This window comes from Centruroides vittatus, unplaced genomic scaffold (assembly GCF_030686945.1).
Source record: "Centruroides vittatus isolate TY-2023 unplaced genomic scaffold, ASM3068694v2 contig_391, whole genome shotgun sequence".
Lineage (NCBI taxonomy): Eukaryota > Metazoa > Arthropoda > Arachnida > Scorpiones > Buthidae > Centruroides > Centruroides vittatus.
In genome coordinates, this window is record NW_027122207.1 from 1,521,220 (window position 1) to 1,542,286 (window position 21,067).

Below are 21,067 nucleotides of genomic sequence, written 5' to 3' on the forward strand. Positions count from 1 at the left end.
AGTATTATTTATTTCTGATTTCTTATGTTTTTTTTGTTTGGCCTCAAATTTTCATTCATTCCTATAACTTTAGAAGTAATTTTGCAATGACAGTGTGTGAACTTTGTTTTTCTTTGATTGATTGTAAGTTTGCTTTAACAAATAAGTAGAAGAGAAGTGGTGAATTCTTTTATTTGTTTCAAGTGCAAGTGTATAGGAAGTCTTCATTAATCCAACTAAAAGTCAATTTGATAGAACTATCAAAACTTATAAGATTTACAAATGTGACAACTGTTTTGGACAGATAGAGTTATATATATATATATATTAATTGTATCAAGATTCAAATGATAATTTGGATTAAGACATTAAAATTATTTTTGCAAAAATGTTTTTATAGTTATTGCTAAAAAGTTTTTTCTAGAAACATTTCATTATTAATATAATTATTTCATCTTTTCATTTAAAATTTAGCATGTGATTTAAATATACAGGATTATACATGACATGCCAAACTTCAGTATGTTTAAGACAATAAACAATGTAATAAATATGAATTTGAAAATCAAGGGAAAATGATATAAAATTATTTACTTCACTTCTGTAATAGAAATGCCAATAGCTTTAAAACTTCAGAAATTTTCTTTGACAGACATATTCTTTTTCACAATGCTTTTAATCATTTAACACTGTATATTGAAAAGTATTTTTTATCCTTAGAATCTTTGATACAAGACTTTGAATGATTAAAAAGAATAAAAAGTTTATGAGAGTGATTATTAAGGGCTGAATTTGTATGCATGTCCATGTTTTTTTTAAAGTGATATGATGATAAAACCTCAAACATGATTTGAATCCAAATAAATCATATTAGGTTGTCTGATAATGCAAGTGTGATGCATTATGCATGTTAAAAGCACCAGTAAAATACTAAAATTTGTAAATTGAAAAGTTTGTTATTCTGAAAAATCTGTTGTTCCACAATCCATTAAAGCAAGATTCTACTGTATACAATTGTTTACAAAACCTTTGAGGATGGTTTGGTTAACCTAGTTTCCTCATCCTATAGGTGTGCCACCAATTTAAAGTAAAGTAGTTGTATAATTTTGTTCATTGCCCTGTTCAAATGACGAGAAATAAGTAAATGTTCTTAAAGTTGTTAACTAATTATAGATTTAGTATCAAAGTTGATAGTAATGTTTTGTTCCCAATTGATATCATGAACTCTACTAAAATGAGTTAGTGCAACTAGCACTTCTTATTTTGCTGGAGTAAAGATATTTCAACACTCATTTTTAGCAAGAAATGATTTGTGGTATACATTACAATAAATTTTTTCATCTGTTTTAAATATCAAGGATTTGAACTCCTATACATACTTTATCAGCAATTCACCATTAGTTTTTGCATCTGTTACATATGTGGAAGTTTGACTATCTTCCTCATATTTAATTAAATATATTCACAAAATTTTTTGAAATATTTAAATTTTACATTATTATATTAACAAATAATTTAAATAAAACCATTAGAAAGATCATTTGTAACTTGTGTGTATTGAAAGAATGTATGTATATTTTTTTTTCCTTTAGAATAATTGAAATTCTATGAAACAATACATTTTTAATTTTGATATCTACTCAACATTTTTTACCGAATTTCTGAAGTGATTCTAAAGACAACTGTGGCATAATTTAGTGTTCTAAACTAACCATTAATATTATATTCTATTTGCAGGATTGGATGTTTAATTTAATATAAATCTAAGACTAACTTAGTCAAAGAACAGCTTTGAGGTGTTTGTTAAAGGGACAATGCATATGTAAACAACACTGAAATCATTTATATGTAGAGGTGAATTGGTCCATCAGCACCATTGTCTTTACAGCTTTCATTCCACACAAATAATAACAAGATTTTTTCATCATGTGATGGGATGTTGAACTTTTGGTTGGTCACTCAACTGAAATAAGAAATAAATGGAGAAGTGGAAACTTAAGAGTTGAGGAAGATACATCACTGTAGAAGAAATCTGGAGTTGTGTGAGTTGTTCTCTGATAGGGATGAGAAAGATTGTGATGGAAAGTTTGTGGCCTATGACAGCTATCCTCAAACTTCATCCAAGAGATAGCAGAAGTGACTTCCCTGCAGATAAATGGCTCTGAAAGATGTTTGGGACATTCACCTGTTTTAGCATAACACCTCCATATTTATACCAATATATATTGTATACTTTTTCTTCTTTATATTTTTGTACTTTTACTTCTTTATTTTTAAATAATTGAAGTTATCAGATCATTTATTTTAGAAATTTCTCAAGATAGGAAATATATAATTACATATTTATTTTCTTATTTTTTACTTCACTTTTTACTTTTATTTAAATTATTTACATAAAATTAATATTTGACTTTTCATTTTAGTGTGCCACTGCTTTGGGTGTCTGCTGTTTTATTACTGATGTTGGAGGAGATGTAAGTTTTGCTATGGAATTTTAAACATATTCTGTGGAAAATTTATTTGGTCAATCTGAAAACCACTACTTAACATGAAATTATTTCAGGTTTAGTGGTAGTTTTCAGATTGACCAAATAAATGTAAGCTTTGTTCAAAAATAGTGAGAACATCTAGAAATGACAGGAAAAATAATGGGAAACATGTTTCCTGCTATCATAGATGCTTTCACTGTTGAACAATAATGATAACAAAAGTTAAGTGAGTCAATAAGTATTTGAAGAATTTTGGAACAAATTTTGAGTAAAAAATCTTGCATAATGTCTTACTATAATTCATAGTAATTAGATTATCTTAAACTTGAAGAGAAGGTTCAAGCAAGTATAGTTTATAGTATCATGATTAAGTAAATTATCTGATTGTAATTGTTGAATTAGTTAAAAAAATTATTTTTAGTTAAAATTTATTAATTATCTCATATCTCAGTACATCATATTTTAATCAGTATGTCAGAATAGCAATACAATAGAATACAATACAATAGCACACTATAAATCAGCCATTTTTTGTACACTGGTGTGCCAGCTTAACAAAAATACTGGATTACTGAGTATGTAGACCTAAAGGCAATGAATGATGTGACACTCATCTTTTTTGGTACAGATTTTTTTTTAGGTAGGTGGGCAAAGAATATAATATGTTGACATTCAAAACTACTTAGAAATAAAAACTGAGTAAACAGGAAAACAGGATGTGTGACATCACCTAATATTTTTATAGGAAATCACACTGGAAGATATCCTGGATATTTGAGACACTGGAGTAGCAAGAGTCTATTATATCTCTCAGAAAACTTAAGTTTATTTTGTATCAGAGAATTAGAGCTTTGTTTGCTGATTAATAAGATAGAATCTTACCTTATACTTAAGAAACTATTTTAAATATATTTTTATTTGTGTGATATTAAAAAAATTACAGAAACAGAATGATTATTGCATTTAAAATACTCTGATACTGAGATAAAGTATAGATATCTAAACACTCATAGCACTATTTGTAGCATGTTAGGAAAAATTAGAGATTGATTCTTATGTGTTAAGAATTGACTTGTTTTCTTTTTCATAAAATGTTTTGTTGGGTTGTATCATATATTATTTTACAAGTTTCATCATAATAATTATGCTTTAAAAACTAGCATTTGACTTTTCAGTAAAAACAATTTTAAACCACAACCAGCAAAATTATTTATTACAGTAGAGAGTCGTTTATCCGAACGCTTTCCAGTCGGACTGTGTTGTGCTGAATCGAACTTGTGGGTACCGAGGAGGGACGATGAGGGCAGACCTCTGTTTAATTTCGGCTAACAAGTCGGAGTGACTTGCCCACGTGTCAGGGATGGCTTATTTGCCGGTAGGGATCCTGTAGGGACGGGACTACTTTTTATCCGGTCGAGTGTAGGAGGGAAGGTGGAGTCGTGGTAAGGCGATAAGCGAATATTCGAGCAAACAAGACACCATTTAACAGGATAACAACGATTTAATGGAAAACAAAATATACGTTACAAAAATCTGACATAAAAGGGGTGACATATAAAAAGCTATATATCCCTATCACGCGAAGGGAGAGAGAGAGTTCACATAAATGGGTTCCATACCTCTTAAACAATCAGTATTTCCAATATTCTGTCGGTCACAAGGATCGATAATTCTTTTGAAGGGAAGGATCGGTAACTCTTGAGGCACAACGTAAAATATTCCCTTAGGCACAAAGGACAAAAATGGACGAGATCGCGACTCGATCTAAATCGATGATTGACTCCCTCGAGGGGGGAAGGAAGCATCTTATATAGCTTTTTGCTGGGAATTTGGTCATGTGCATGTGCTTAGGCCATAGGTGTTCCCGGGATTGGAAACAATACGGCGAATTCGGGCACTAACTATAAACTTAAGTTGCAAGATGATCTGTACTCAGCATAAGAACAATGGATAGTTGACAGTTATACGGCCGGGGACGCATATTTTCTTGTCCAGGATTGTTTTTAGGCAGGATGTTTATAATAGGAAAATTTTCAATTCGATATAGGGAACAATTTTATTATAATTCATATTATATTCGGATTATATCCGGATATAAGAAAGGGGGTAATTATTAATTCGGACATAATTTATTAAAACTTTCGTTCAAGGGGGGTTTCCAGATCTCGCAAACTTTTTTGATTCTAGATTTACTTCTAAAGTATAAATTTTGTTTTTATATTTTTCAATATATTTATTTTGTTTGTACAAAATAAAGAAATAATTTTTAATGATACAATAGCTTCGATTATTATTATAAAAATTTTTGTTTGGCTTAAAATCGACAAAAATTTAACACGAAGCGACACGCAATGGAGAAAAATTTCAACATCGGATAGGTTAATATATTTTTTTGTACATAATCGGTTATCCGAACAAATCACTTATCTGAACAACCCCAGTCCTGAATTGATTCGGATAAACGACTCTACTGTATTCTAACGTTGCATGTTGTTGTGTTTTTATTTCTTTTTATATATATATCCTTTGTGTTCTTTTTATTTTATTTGTAATTCTTATTATTTTTGTTTTGTATTTAACTTAACTTCAGTTCTTGTTTGATATTTTAATATGAATTACATATATTCCATCTATATTATATTTTATTTCTTTTCTGAAGATTCTGAAGATGGCTGCATAGACAGCCAAAAATGTTTGATTAATAAATAATTTTACTAGTTGAGATTTAAAATTATTTTTATTAATAATAAATATTTAATAAAATTGTCAATATTTTCATATTGATAAAAAAGTAATTTATTGAATGAAATCGAATGTAATCATTTATTTAAGTTTTTTCAAAAATTTAAAAATATATATAAATAGTTTATCAGAATATTAATTAATTAAAATTGATGTTCTGATACACTATTTTTAGAAAATAATAAAAATGCTTTGTTTGAAATGTTTTATAAACATAATATTACTTAATGATGATGATAAAAATCATTTATATTTTATACTATATTTCTCTAAATACATATATTTTTTTACAGGTCATAACTAGCACAATGGATGCTCTTCAGTCTGTATTTAGTTCTTCCTTTTTGAAAGGAAATGGTGTTCCACCTTCTCATCCACCAGATGTAACTGCATTACATAGTACAGCTTTAACAGCATGGAGCTTATTACTCACTGTTCTGTCTATGAATCAAATTCTTGCTTTAACAAAAAGGTAAATATAATTTAGTTATTAGAAATTTTCAAATATAGATCATTTATATTAATATTATACAGATACACAGAAACAAAGCTTCTGTTAAATGTGATTTATTAGAAAAATTGAAAATTCATTTTTCATCTTATAGTAAAAATATAAAATCAACTGAACTGGATTTTAAGTATTACTAAGAGGTTCTGATCATTATGAATTTGTAATTTGTAAAATTTTAATATAATTGAAAGGTTTTTTTTTGTTCAAAATTTTTAAAATTTCAGATGTTTTACTTTTATATTTTATATGTTCAGCTTTTCTGTAGTGTCAAATAAAACATCTTTGAAGTTTATTGTCATGTTTTTACAGCATTTTAAGCATGTAGCAAAGAAATAAAGGAAGTAATTGATAGAAAGTAATTTTTTAATAATAGTCAGACATGATATTGGCTAAGTATCCTCTTCAGTACCTCAGAAAACCTTGTCCTTTAGAAATTCTTATGAAGCAGTCAACCATACCTGTATACATATTATTACTTAGTGTTATTTTTTTGGAAATTATACTCAGACATTTTGCCTGCATTAAGTAGTAATATTTAAATTGCTACATAAATCAGAAGAAAAAACTTTGGAATTATTTAAAACTGAGAAAAAATTATAGAATTATATATTTAGCATACTTAAAATGTTGCTTAGTATATTTCCTCAGTTTTAATGTGCAAATAGTAAGTCTGAATATAAAGTGAATGCTTGTAGCAACTCAAATGCTTTACTCTTCTGTTAATATAACAAAATCATGGCACCAAGAAAGGGATAATCCATCAAAATAATGGAGAAGATTGTAAAACTGCTTAAGAATATTCATTGTTGTCTATTGCAGAAGATGTGGCTTGTTCACAGTAAGCTGTATATAAAATTTGATGCAAATATAAACATACTCACCAACCGTGAAAGATATCAAAGCATCAGGTTAGGAAACTAAAAGCAATATGTATTGAAAATAGGAAATGTGCAACAAGAGAGATGACTAGGAACTGGAAAGAAGCAGATGTTAGTGTTTTTGACAGAACAGTGAGAAATAATTTGAAAGTGTGATTTCCATATGAAGAAGTAAAATGAAAACCAACACTGACATCAAAACATAAGAAAACAAAGTTACAATGAGGTAAAGCAAAGTAATTGTGGACTATAGATGACTGGATAAAACTGATAATCAGTGATGAATCACAAATTTGCATTAATCATGGAGAAGTCAGAACCTTTGTATGGTATTGTTCTAAGTATATAAGGATGACTGCCTAATTTAGGGTTGTGTGTCAGGTGAGGGATCAGGCAAACTGCCATTGTTACATTAGCATTTAATGCTCCGGTTTACAATGATGTTTTAGAGAGCTTTCTTATTCTATCCATTGAAAATGTTTCATGATGATGTCATTTTTCAAGATGAAAATGCATCTTGTCACAAAGCTTGAACTGTTAAAAATGTTCTTCACCAACAGCACATCAATTCAGTGGACTAACTAGCAAACAGTCCAGATCTCAATCCACTAGAAAACATGGTGGAAATTTAAGAAATTGGTTCAGGACAAAGCTCCATGCTGCAAATCAAATCACTTGACTGCTATTTAGATAAGCTATTAATGGCAAATATTGTTTTTCATTAGTGAAATCCATGCCTGAAAGAATTAGGGCTATCATAAAAGCTCAAGGTAGAGCAACAGCATATTAATTAAATTATTTAAGTTGATTAATTCTATAATTTTTCTCAGTTTTAAGTAATTGTAAAATTTTTCCTATATGTAAAATGAAATAATTGTGTTTAATTTATAAATTACTATTTTAATTGTTTAAGTATGACTTAAACAATTGAAATAACAACTTAACAACAAAAAGTTTGGATGTTATTGAAAAAGTATTTTGTATTAATTGCTTGTTTTGTTTATTTGCTACATGCTTAAAAAACTGCAGAAAATGTCTTTACAATGAACTGATTCCTTAATTTTTGCCAAGATTGTTGTCATTTTACCCAAATGTAATTATATGCTGTTTAGCCAGAGGAAAGAACATTTTTATACATCATATAGCTCAAATGTAGGTTACTGGGTAATCAGAATATTTTGGCATTTATTGATATGGTATTTATAAGATAAAACGTGGAAGGGGCATAAACAATCCATGCATTGAATAATTTTGAGAACCACTGATCTATACTGTTAATTTGTTATTGTATTTTTCATTTTCAGAACATGATATTGCTATATATTGAACTTAAAAATAATACTTTGACAGAAAATTTGTCTGTAAATTCTAAATATAACCTTTTAACTGCCTTTTAACAATCAAAAATCAATTATTGATTGCTTAAACATTTTTGGAGTTCAGTGATTCTATTCTCAGAATTATTCCCTTACAGTTAATTATCATTACAAATCAGAAAAAATCAAACTAACAATTTTTAAAAAGTAAATAATAATTAAAAATTTCAGAACCCAAACATTTCAAAATGTAGCTTCCAATATAAAACTTGTTAATAAATATTAATCACTATTGTGATTTTTAATTAGCCAATTTAATAACATTTTCATCAACAAGTTACTTTTACAAAGTTTAACTTTAAATGACAATATAACATTGAATTGTATAAAATGAAAATGTTGAATTTAAAATAATATAAAAAGTGTAAAAAAATAAAAATAGTTAAATAGGTTACAAAAACATTTTCTTATTTATTAGTAAGGTTTCATTAGTTTATATTTCATAGAATAAGGATGAAAATTTGTTTTAATAATAACAGATTATTCTTAATTAATCACTGAAGTGAACAATTGTTTTTACTTTCAGTCATTTAAAACGATTGCCTGAATTACTAGAAAGTTCGGACTTAGAATTAAGAATAGCTGCTGGAGAATGTATTGCTATATTTTATGAATTAATAAGAGAATATAAAAATGTAAGTTATTTTTGTATTTGAAATATTAGTCAATATGTAAAAAAATCACTACAGGTTAAATTTAAGTTATGTTTTTTATGAAAAGTTGACTTCAAAATTTTTTGTTTTGAAGTCAAATTTTCATAAATTTGAAGTTGAATGTTTGAAGTATTATTGTAATTATTCCTAACATAAAGATAAGTATTTTAACATACAATAAAGTAATAACTTAATATCAGTTTGCTTATTAGTTTTAATGGGAATATGGGGGATATTCCAAAAATAAGGTATACACTTTAATTGTAACTTAATGACAAATTAAAATATATAAATATATCTATATGAAACTATAATGTCTAAGCCATTTTTCTATATATTCATCAAAGTTTTTAAAATACTTTCTCAGTGAGACAAGGGCAAAAACTTTCATTTTAAAATCACTGCATTTTTATCTTGTTATCATCAGGAAAGTTAGCCACATAAGTGAAGATACTTTTTGAAAGGTTCAAAAAGATGGTAGAGGTTACTAAGTTTGGCTATGTGCAGTGTGCTTTTTTACTTCCTAGCAATATTTTTTTTTAGCTAAGCTGAATGAAGTCTGATATGCAATATTGCTAATCACTAGAAATTTTTGTATCATGGATATATATATATTTTTTTGCCTGAATATTAGATAATTTTGGTAATGCAATGTTTCTTAGCTGTGTGCATTTAAAGTTTCGTAAATAATAAATACAGGTATACCTCGAGTTACGTCGTTCCCGATTATACGTCGTTTGTCAAAAAAGTATATGGAAAGATAAAAATCAAGTTTAAATCACACAAAGCGTTAAAAGCACATAAAATCATATTAAAATATGTATATTTACAGTAAATGTTAATATAATCATCATAAATCCTTGAGAACGAAACATGAAAACATCTGTGTTCCTGTGTTGTCGTCTTATTTAGCGGTCTTTAAGTGCTCATTATTGGCGTTTCCTCCATTACTGGCGTCTTATTTAGCGACTATAAGTCGAAACTACGACTTACGTTGTAACTACACAAGTAAATTCGACTTACGTTGTTTTTCAACTTACGTCGCCTCTCCTGGAACCAATTACCGACGTAAGACGAGGTATACCTGTAGTAATGCAATTTTTGTATTTAAAGGTTACATTAATTTACTCAAAATTTAAACATCTTTTTGTAGATAATCCGGAGTTTGGATAATCTAGTTTCCATTATATATGTAAAAAAAATAATAGTTATTCAGCTGCAATTTGAAAAAATTGTAGACTTATAAACTGTTGTCTGTCTACTGTCTTTCCATAATCTTGAGAATGGAGTTAGATAGATGAAATCTGAGATCAGATATGGAAATCTTAGGGGCAGAAGGTCCTGATTAACTATATACAAACTTCTGATGCAAACCAGAAGTCGTGTTACTTCAATTTAAAACTTTTACCCTGAAAGATGTTAGATGACTGGCATGACTCTATTGTTAAAGGAAAAGCATGATGTACAGGGGCAAGCCACTACTAATTTGAGGTGGAGTGCATATATTTTAAATGAAATTAAAAATATGATAAAAAAAGTTGCAGCCTGGCATTGTGACAATGTCACAATAAATAATAGTTTATTTTTAATATTAATTTAATAATTCTGTTTTAGATAAGCTGTCAAAATTTTTCCTTTATTAAGGGTAAGCTTCATACATGTCCCTTATTTTGAGGTTGTGTCCCATCATCCTGATAAATTTTATTGTAACACAGAATTGTCCCATATTTTGTAGATTTGTATGTTAATTATTTTGTAAATTAATAAATTGTGATATCTTGCTTTAAGCAAGATATGCCAATTTATTAATTTGAAACACATTCAGGCTAGAATTGGTCTATATTTTTTTTTTTTTCTTTTTTATCACAAACATATCACTCTTAATGATTGTTAAATTTAATATATAATACAAATTTAAAATAATTTTTCAATGTTAAATTATCAAGAAAAAGCAAACATTAAAAAAAAATTAAATAGATGAATTTGCAGTGTTTATGAAGTACATGCATCTATTTTTTTAAAACAAAACAAACTGCAGGTTTCTAGCTGCCTGGGGTTAAAAGTTATTATTCTGTTTATGGTGTCAAGTTCCACCCTTCCTGCTTAACTGCAAAGGGTAGTGGAGTTTGCTGAATATATGGAATCTATGCCAAGCAAAGTGAATAAATTTTTTGCTTTGAAAAGTAAATATTAGATATTGTTTATATATTATATGAACAAATATTGCTATAATCAACCATAATAAGTAATTCATTTTTTCCCCTACGATTACATAACAATCGGAAGTGATGAGTTTCCCATATGAAGTAGCCCAGAATAAGAAACTTAATCAATTTAAATTTGTTAATCATGAATTTTCAATAAATGTTAACTTGTTTAACTATAGTGTATTGTAATGCTTTATTAGCTCTATTACCATTCATTAATTTTTGTTTTTAAGTCTTTGCATTCAAACTATTTCCAATGGTATGACTACTATACTCAAAGAAGTAATTCAAAAGCTATAATAATACAATCAATGATGATAATATTAAACAACTGAATTCTTATCAATTATTAGAAAGTGACTGAAAAGCTCATTGTACCAATATAATACCAGCTTAATTAACACATTAAAAATAATTTTGCAAGTGAGGCCAATAAAATGCTTGGAATTGTTTTAAAATCAACATTCCAGTGTAAAATTAAAACTATCTGCTGCATGTCACAATTTTTATGGTGTAACTGGTACAATATTAGAGCCTGTGCTTTAGTCTTTGTAGGTCAAACTTTTGCAGTTTTGCCATGATTGTGCTGAAAAATGAGTAAATAGACCTTTAAAGTGCTATTAAAATTTACTTTAATAATTCTTACACCTTTGCTGCACACTTGTCTCTTAGTAGTCCTTCAGATAATCCCACTGCCTCCAGAAGGTGATATCATTAATTTGATATGATTTTAGAAACACAACAATACACTTTACTAAAAAAAGATAAAATGCATAAATTTTATTTGATTAATAGTCAATTGATGTATTGGGTTTGAAATTTTTTAAAATATCTTCATTATTTTTCTTTTTAGGATTATGAAGGTGAAAATATAACTGATCTGTGTAATAAGCTTCATGATTTAGCTACAGACTGTCATAAATCTAGGGCTAAAAAGGACCGTAGACAGCAACGTTCCAGTTTTCGAGATATATTGAAAGCAGTTGAGGTATTATTTAAATTTACTAAATATAAAATACTACAATTAATTTTAATATCAAAATCATAAATTAGTACAGTAGAGCATCGATTATCTGACTTAATTGGGGACTGGGGTTGGTCGGATAACTGAAAAGTCAGCTAACCGAAAAGTATGAAAAAATACATTATTAGTATAGGTTTAAATACTAGCCTCCCTTTCATGGTCGAGCCAGTGCTGCCTGCTAAAACATGCAAAAATTTAACAAAAATAATATTAAAGTAGCCAAGACATAACCAAATATTGTAGCGCCACATCACTAGTGGACATTTGAATTTGCCAACTAGAACGTGGTCGGTTAATCAGGGGTCGGATAATCAACGCTCTCTGCTTTAAATTATCACACATTGATAATTTAAAGAAATTTAATTTCCAGTTTGAGAGAAATTTTTTAAATTTAATGGAGAATAATTTTTAAATGATATGCCTATTTAATTATAGCACTTGATTAAAAAATTATTTTAAAATTTTGTTAATTCCCAGAAATTATCTATAAAATAAAAAGCATGTGATGACTTTATATACAATTATGGGTAATAATACTCTGTAAATTCTATATTCAGTAAACCCTTGATTTAATGGACTAATTGGGGAAAGGTGGTGTCCACTATGCCAAAAGTTTATTGAATTGAATGTATTTTAAAAACATACATTTTGTACATATAAATTTGTTATTAATGTATTCAAATATCATTGTTATGTAAATATGACCATGATCATATTTACATTATAACAAATAAATGGACCGTTTATTTTGAAAGTGGTGTAAGTCCATTTTTTCTTCTTTCGAGATACTTAAACATTTGCGTTTTAGTTGATTCAAAAATATAAATAAAGTGTACTAAGTTTGACAATGTTTCTATGACTTGAAATATGTAAGTTGGTTGCATAAAGACTTCTACGTGAATTTAACTAAACTAATATATTCTCTCTGGGCCATAAATGGACTTGCACCACTTTCATAATTATTGAACTGTAAAATTCATTAAATTTCTATTATGTAAAACTCAATTTCACTTGAAACACATTATGTTTTATTCTGACTTTGTTTATATATAATAACAAGAAATAAAATAATGTTGTTTATTCTGAATATTAAAAATATTTACTTATTGTTAAACTATTTTATAAGTTTATTATTATTATGAGCTTACCGTTAGACACTGCTTTTCATTTAGGTTCATTACATGGATTTTTTTCCATTCCATCAAATTGTACATTTGTTGGTAAAATTTGTAGTTTTATTCGTCTGTTGTAAAGGGCTGTCCATAAATGATGTCCACACGGGAAGGGACTTGTCTTAAGAGAGGGTTAACCCCCTCCCTTACGACAAGTCGGACAAGGGCGGTTGAGCATTAGTGGACGTCCATTTATTTCATTAAATTTTATACAGTTTATGCATCTTATTATATTTATTTCAAAGTTTCTTGTATGTTTCATTTTCACTTATGGTATCTATCATTCATAAAGTGATGAAGGTTTTAATGGGGGTTGCATTATGTTGGACATCCAAACAGGGGAAGGGTTACAAAAACTGGGACAAGAGGGGGAGTAAAAGTTCAAGGAAAATGCAGATGTAATTTATGGACAGCCCAAGTGCTTAATTACACTGCAGAAAATGGACTTACACCACTTTCATAATCAATGATTATGCAATGTCATTTACCAATGAATTTATAATTGATCAAAGCGTATGGTTATTTTAAAATGCTAAGTGTGAATTGTTTATAAATAAAAAGTTTACACTAAATTGTATGTATATTATGTGATTTCTCAATTTTTTCCAAAACTGGACTTACACCACTTTCAAAATAAATGGTCCAAATATGATTATAATGTACTGTACACTGAATAATTTATAGTTATTGACTTATTAACCCAACCTCTTTTAATGTGCTCTGTTGCAAATAGAGGAAAAGTTCTATAGTTATTTCCTTTAGAGCAAAAATCTTTGTCTTTTAATAGACAGAAATTTCTGCTCTAAATTAAATCTAAAGTTTCTTAAATTGAGGGGTTATTGAATTGAATTTAACATATATGTATGTGGCTAGAAATAAACTGTTGAGTTAATCTTCTTTATTTTTGTGTTGTTAGTATAGAAGTCAGCAGTTGTTTAACTTCATTGTAATAATGCTATTTATTTATGTGAATACAGTAGAGCATCGATTAACCGACTTATCGGTTAACCAACCGCATTCTAGTCGGCAAATTCAAATATCCGTAGTGATGTGGCGCTACAATATTTCGTTATGTCTTGGCTACTTTAATATTATTTTTGTTAAATTTTTGCATGTTTTAGCTGGCAGCACTGGCTCAACCATGAAATGGAGGCTAGTATTTAAACCAGGCCTAATACACTATACTAATAATGTATTTTTTCATACTTTTCAGTTATCCGACCAACCCCAGTTTCCAATTAAGTCAGATAATCGATGCTCTACTGTATTTGTTTAATTATGTGTATGATATAATAATTTTAAAGTTTTATTCTTTTTATATAACAAATTATTCTATGTTTTACAAAAACTTATTGGATTAAAATTCTTACAGAAAAATATAAGTGTGATAAACATCAAAGAAATGTATCTAAAACAACAATTAAAAAAAATTTTTTAAGTACCATTTTTTTAATAAAATTGTTCCTACTTTGGTACACATTTTATAAATTTTTAATGACTTCATCCAATACAACACATACTGCAAAAAAAGAGAAAGATTGGTTTTATTTTAGATGACACTGGTTCTGCAGATTTTTGATGAAGATTTATTTCAATAAGTCTCACTAAAACTTCTGAATTTGCTATTGTTCTGTTCAATTAGTTCATAGTTTTTTCTCTTCTGAAGTAAATATTAATATTATTTATTTTAATTCACATCTTAAATACAATATTTATGAATTAGGTTTATTGAATCTGTTCATTATCAGGCAGATAATCCTTTAGGACTGACATCAAAATAAACTAATAAATAGCATAAATAAGGTATTTCATATATCTTTCTCAAAAAATATTTAATATATTTCTGTTGTACAAACAACATTTTTATAAATTATTTCTTTAGTTGTTAGTTTATTATGTATTAAAGTAAAAATTATATACAAAACATAATAATTGAATTATTATCTACAATATTGGTAAGATGTTTGTATAGTTCAGTTATTTTACTTTGAACAAAAGTAAAATAACTGAACTACACAAACTACATTTTACTACATTTGTGAATAGACTTTCTAGATGTTCCAGCAATGGAAAAAGTTTGTTTTTCTCAAACAAATCATAACATACTATAGAGGGTTTTTCAAAGAGCTGAAAAGTAATCACTTCTTTGTTACTTCATAAAATGCCATTATCATCACTTTCTTCTGTTTCTGATTCATCATAAAAACTATTAGTGTCATTTGAAGTTATTTAATGATTAGATAATTAATGTTTATTAAATTAGCATTATTACAGCTCAATAAATAACCCAGCAGTTCTGTTTAAACTGAAACTTCTTACTATTATGAATTAGCTTATACAATACAACTATCTCAGCACTTTGAATATATATATTATAGGATCAAGACACCAGTTTTGGATCAGCCTAAGTATCAGCATGCATATTAGCCAAAAAATAACTATTTTTTTGCATTTATTTGTTTATCAGACTCTTATAATTGTGATTATACCTTTTCAGCTTAATAAAAAAATTATTTCATTCATTTACTTTGTCTATATGGACTATGACATTTTGCCTACAATTGAACCCCAGGAACCAATTTGAGGGTCTCTTTGTACAATTTAAGGTTTTAGCTCATACTCAACTGTACATTGCCTAAGAACAGTATAAATAGTTTGTACTACAATGTGGTTTATATCTATGAAATCATTAACTCTCCTTTGTATTGTATTGAAAAGTACACCATATGTTCATTTAGCTTCCCTAATACTATGATCACCATTCATAACTGTATTTACAGCCATTTCAAGAGCTTCTTTGCTGTAATCAATTTTGCCATCAAAAAAAAGAAAATTTCTTACCTGTTTTGTTTAGTCATTAAAATTAAGCATTCATGTTGCTGCTATATAAAAGGAGCAAACATAAATGAGAAAAATTGTCCCAGAAACATAATCAAAGGACAGAATATGAATGAAGTTCATTATTTTTTCTGATAAATTATATTCTACACTATTATAATATACATACATAAATTCTAAGTATTATACTTATTGGTTAAAGTATACCTAGGGACCCCCAATGGCCGCGCTTCCGGTAATCTCGATGGCAGGTGATGTTTGAAAATCGGCGTAGGTTGCGCAATTTTTAAATAACGCTATCGTATGCAAATTTATGGTTTGTCGTGACGGCTCGACTGCTGCGTGTGGTTTTTTTTGACCAGTTAAACATTTTTGATGAAAAAGTGCTAATTTCTGCTATTTTTTAATAGTAAATAGGTAAGTTTCATAAACTGTATAAAATATCTAATCAGGTTGAGAAAACTTAAAAAGTTTCTATATATATAAACATATTCATGTAAATTAAAAACCTCCGTCTACTTTTCGTGGTGATATGTGCAGCAAATTTAGTAATTTTATCATATTTGTATTTGTTGTCAGAAGTTTTTTTTTTTTTTTTTTTTTTTTTTTTTGGCAAGAAAATTGATGCTGCAGACATTAATTCTGAAAATTTTTGGATTAATTGTACCTCCGGTCGATTCTTTCGATTAATGTACTCTGGTTTCAATGATTTGGCAATAGATAAGAAAATACCTAGTGATGTGAAATTTGCAATTTTCTTGAATTTGCAACATGTAGAAGATGTATGCGACAAATATGGGAAATGTCATAAATTTCGTAGATCCTAAAACAGGAGCAAACACTCAAAAAATCGAAAGATTGTGGGGGTTTTAAAAAACAGGAAACATCTTCCAGTATTACGGAGGAATACGAAAAAATTGTCAGAATCCTATCTGTATTCTTTTATGTATAAGAAATCTCACAAATGGCACTTGAAATCTGCAGGTGAATGTTTTTAAATTTTTATAAAACATTTGAGCTTTATTTATCCCGGGTCTGGAATCGAGCCGAAATGGAAAGAACCGGAGTCTGTTCCAAATGCTCTACAAAGCGACAAGTGTAAGAAGGTAAAAAAAAGTAAGGCACATTCGTGTGGCGGAACTAAAAAACGTGTAAAAATATCAATAAAAAGAGAAACATCAGCGATAGGGCTCGCAAAACAAAGAAAAGCGAGAAAAAACGGAAAGGAAATGTATGACAGAGCGTCAAACACGTGAGTAAAAGTTTGTTTTATTTCATAGCTAGCTGAACTTGCAAAATAATCTTAAAACATTTATTTTTTACTAATTTAATAATTATTTTTTCAATAAATTCTAAATACTAACTAATTTGCATAAGTTTTTGAACATAGTACGCGTGCGTAGTACAGTAAACAAAATGGTGACCGGAAGCACGGCCATTGGGGTTCCCTAGGTAAACTTTAACCTACTTATTAATATAATTTTGAAATGAACTCTCCCTAATTTTTGGATTTTGGCTAAATCAAAATCAACTTCATAAAATGTGTTCACTTTCTGCAATCCAGCTATAATGTGAACAAGAGCTTTAAAGAGTTAACACTTACTTGTACCTGTTTGATATGTTTGCTAACTGAAAAAAATTATGACGTAAATCATTCTGATCCACAACAGTGCCTTTTACCTTATTTGTTACAATAAGAGTGATCTAGCCATTATGGTTAGTGTAATTAATGTCTTTAACGATGGTTAAATTTCACCAATGTTAAAGATGCATTATTCAGGTCATATATGTTAATCTGTTGACTATAATAATTGTAGTAATAATTATGTAATTTGTGATTGGTTTCAATACCAATATTGTGTGAAGAAAACAAATAGTATAATAAAAAACATTTTAAAAAAATTCAGCTAATAATAATTATCCAAAGACATGATTTTATTTAAACAAATAAAATCATGTCTTTGAGTTTAAAATAAGCTTCTAAACAAAGAATACAATCTCACATTCTATTAATATGTTAAATATCACAAATGTTATAATTAAATCACACATCTAGGTTAAGATGTAGAAGTCAACAGTGCAACCGATAGATGCAATTTCCATTTTGTTATATAGTATTTATGTTTTTTGTATTTAAGTTTATTATTAGGGCATTTAGTTGTGTTATTTTTACTTTAAATTATGTGTATGTGATGTTTTAAGTTTATCAAAATGGGTATTGTTCAGGTTCTGGTAATGGATTCATTTTCCATTATTTCTAATGAGAAAAATTGATTCTGACTTCAAACAATTTGGAGTTTGAATGACCTCTTGGAATGAATTAAGTTAGAAGTACAAGGCATCACTGGATTTTATTTTAACAAGTTGATGTATTAATCATACTCACATTTTAATAATTATATAAAATTATTTGTTAATTAGTATCATAGTTAATCTTAAAAAGATATCAAAAATACTTTTATTGTACATTAATAAACATATGTTAAATTTTAATCTCTATATCTGATATCTTATTAACTGGATATTATATCAAATTGTTATTTTTTCTGCAATATATTAAAATTTTTAAGCTAATTATGCAAGTTTAAAAAATTTGCTTTATTTTATTTTATATAGAATGGTGAAACTCCAGATATAAGAATAAAATTTGGAAGAGAAACATTATATATTGATAGTTGGTGTAGGAAACATCAATATGATGCCTTTTGTCAATTATTGGGATCCGGCATGAATCTTCATCTTTCTGTAAGCATCTACTTTTTTAATATTTCCTTTCAGTGCTAAACTTTCATTTAATAATTATTAGTGAGATTTCAAAGTGAAAAAAATTACATGCTATTTTACATTTTATAGGTTAATGAATTGATGCGTGATATTTTTGAACTGGGACCACTTATAGATACTGGACTTACACCAAAAATTAGTAAAATGGAACGGGTAAGTTTAAACTGTCTATTAACATAAAATTAATTCCTTTGATGGTATTAAGTTATTTAACTTTTCATAAATTCAAATTTATATATTTAACAGAATGTTGCAAATGCAGCCGCATGCAAAGCTAGAACAAGGACTCGTGGAAAATTAAGAGATAAAAGAGCTGATGTTATACGTTGATGATAATTTAGATAAATTAAGATGAATAATTAACTTTGTTATAATAGATTGGTTTTAACTTTTGCAGTTATGACAATTTTTCATTATTTTAATGTTTACAATTTCTTGATAAATTTAATATACTGTTGAAAAATACATCGACAGTGCAATACAATGATTATAAAATTGTAAAAAGTATTTAAAAATTCTTATATAGACATTTTTTGAAGTCTTATTACAGAATATGTGATTAATTAAAAATAATTAAAATATAATTGTTTTTATTTTTTTAAATCAGTCCATTTTTACATTGTAATGACAACTTGTTTAATAGACTAAATGTAATAATGTTTAAAATTATAAAATTATTTTCTCACTGCACTGTCAATGCCAACAAATGGTGTTATATTCTTATGTATATTTAAGAAAATGTGATTCCAACTTATAATAAACTTATGTAATTAAATTTGTAAATTTGGTCTATTTTGAAATTGATAACTGGGATAAAAATTGTGCTTCCTAATTTTTATGTATCATATAAATTTAAATAATTATATTGTATGTATTTAAGTTATGAGAAATTTAATAGGTAAAAGAAATTGTATTTATTTATTTTGGAAAATAATATAAAATAATTATATAATTATTATATTGACTAATAGTCAGATATACTGTTTTAAATAATTATATAAGTATATTTTAACTAAGTAACTAATACTAAAAATATTAATAGGTCAAAAAATAGTAATTTATTTATTTTGGAAGATATTGTAAAAATAATTATATAATTATTACGCAGACTTTAATGGTCAAATATATTGTTTTAAATGATTATATAAGCAAGCTTTTTTATCATATAATTAATTACAGAGGATATTAATTTGGAATTCTTATAATTTTTTTTTCCATTTTGAAATTGTATTTATCAATATCTGGTGGTGGTTGGGTATTCTTATCAAAGTACAAGTCATCTGAGTGTGTATCAAATAAAGTGGTTGAAAGATTGAAGATTTTATGAAAACAGGTGCCTATATAAGCTAGTGATTTAGCCATTTGTTGACACACTGAAATAACTTGTATAATAATTGATGATAATGTTGAAATAAAATTCTGTAGTTCTGATTGTAGTAAATAAGTTTTTCTTGTTTTTTTCTTGGGATTTAATAAAACTACAGTTTGTAAAATAAACTTTCATTTTAATAAAATTTACTTTTTTATAGAATAGTTGAATTTGATTTGTATATAATTTGAAAATAAAATTTATTAATTCTCTTTTTTTATGGAAAAATTGTTTAAATATAAAAAGCGATGAATTTATAATTGTTATTTTTGTTAGGATTAATAAATATATTTCTAATAATCAATATTTATAATACTTTCGATCATTTCTTAATTAAGTAGCAGTATTATAGAAAAATAAAAATTTTTTACTTAGTTTTAAGTTTAGATGATATTTTTGTATCAAAAAACATTCATTAATTTATTTGTGTGCGTGTTATTAATCAAATAGTTGATTTGCATTATTTTATTATATTATTTAATTAGATAATTGCTATTATAGATTTTATAAAACTTTGAAAAATTGATACCAGCACATCATTTATTGGATGAAATATTTAGTTGGATTCTTCTCATGCTTTATTTCATATTATAAACTTTGGTTGTGTAATTACTTTTTTCAAAACAGTACTTTTAAAAGTAGACAATTGAAAGAAAAATTTATAGTCAGACATAATAGGATGCTTTATTTCAGTAGTAGTATTTCTAATTTTTAAGGTGTTTAGTTATAATTCTTATCAGCTTTAATGATCAAAATAAATAAATATGAATACAGTAGAGCGTCGATAAGTGGAACCAATTGGGGACTGGGGTCCTTCCAGTTAATGATTTGTTTCAGTTTCCGACTTTGTACGAAAAATACATTAACCTGTCCGATGTTCAAATTTTTCTCCGTTGCGTGTCGCTTCGTGTTGAATTTTCGTCGATTTTAAGCCTAACGAAAATTTTTATAATAATCATCGAGGCTATCGTATCGTTAAAAATTATTTCTGCATTTTGTACAAACAAAATAAATATATTAAAGAATATAAAAAACATGAAAATTA

General features: G+C 27.2%; 1 protein-coding gene across 1 annotated transcript in view; it reads left to right on the forward strand.

Annotated features, from left to right (window-relative positions):
- The window catches only part of Ifrd1 (Interferon-related developmental regulator 1), a 70,037-nt gene extending 49,853 nt beyond the window's left edge, over nt 1–20,184 (forward strand). Inside the window, exons 6-12 of the mRNA XM_067271066.1 lie at nt 2,403–2,453; nt 5,504–5,682; nt 8,502–8,610; nt 11,689–11,823; nt 18,486–18,614; nt 18,723–18,806; nt 18,900–20,184. Of these exons, the coding sequence (XP_067127167.1) occupies nt 2,403–2,453; nt 5,504–5,682; nt 8,502–8,610; nt 11,689–11,823; nt 18,486–18,614; nt 18,723–18,806; nt 18,900–18,983 (771 nt within the window). The 3' untranslated portion in view covers nt 18,984–20,184. The remainder of the gene's footprint in view (nt 1–2,402; nt 2,454–5,503; nt 5,683–8,501; nt 8,611–11,688; nt 11,824–18,485; nt 18,615–18,722; nt 18,807–18,899) is intronic.
- Nucleotides 20,185–21,067: the final 883 nt, after the last annotated feature.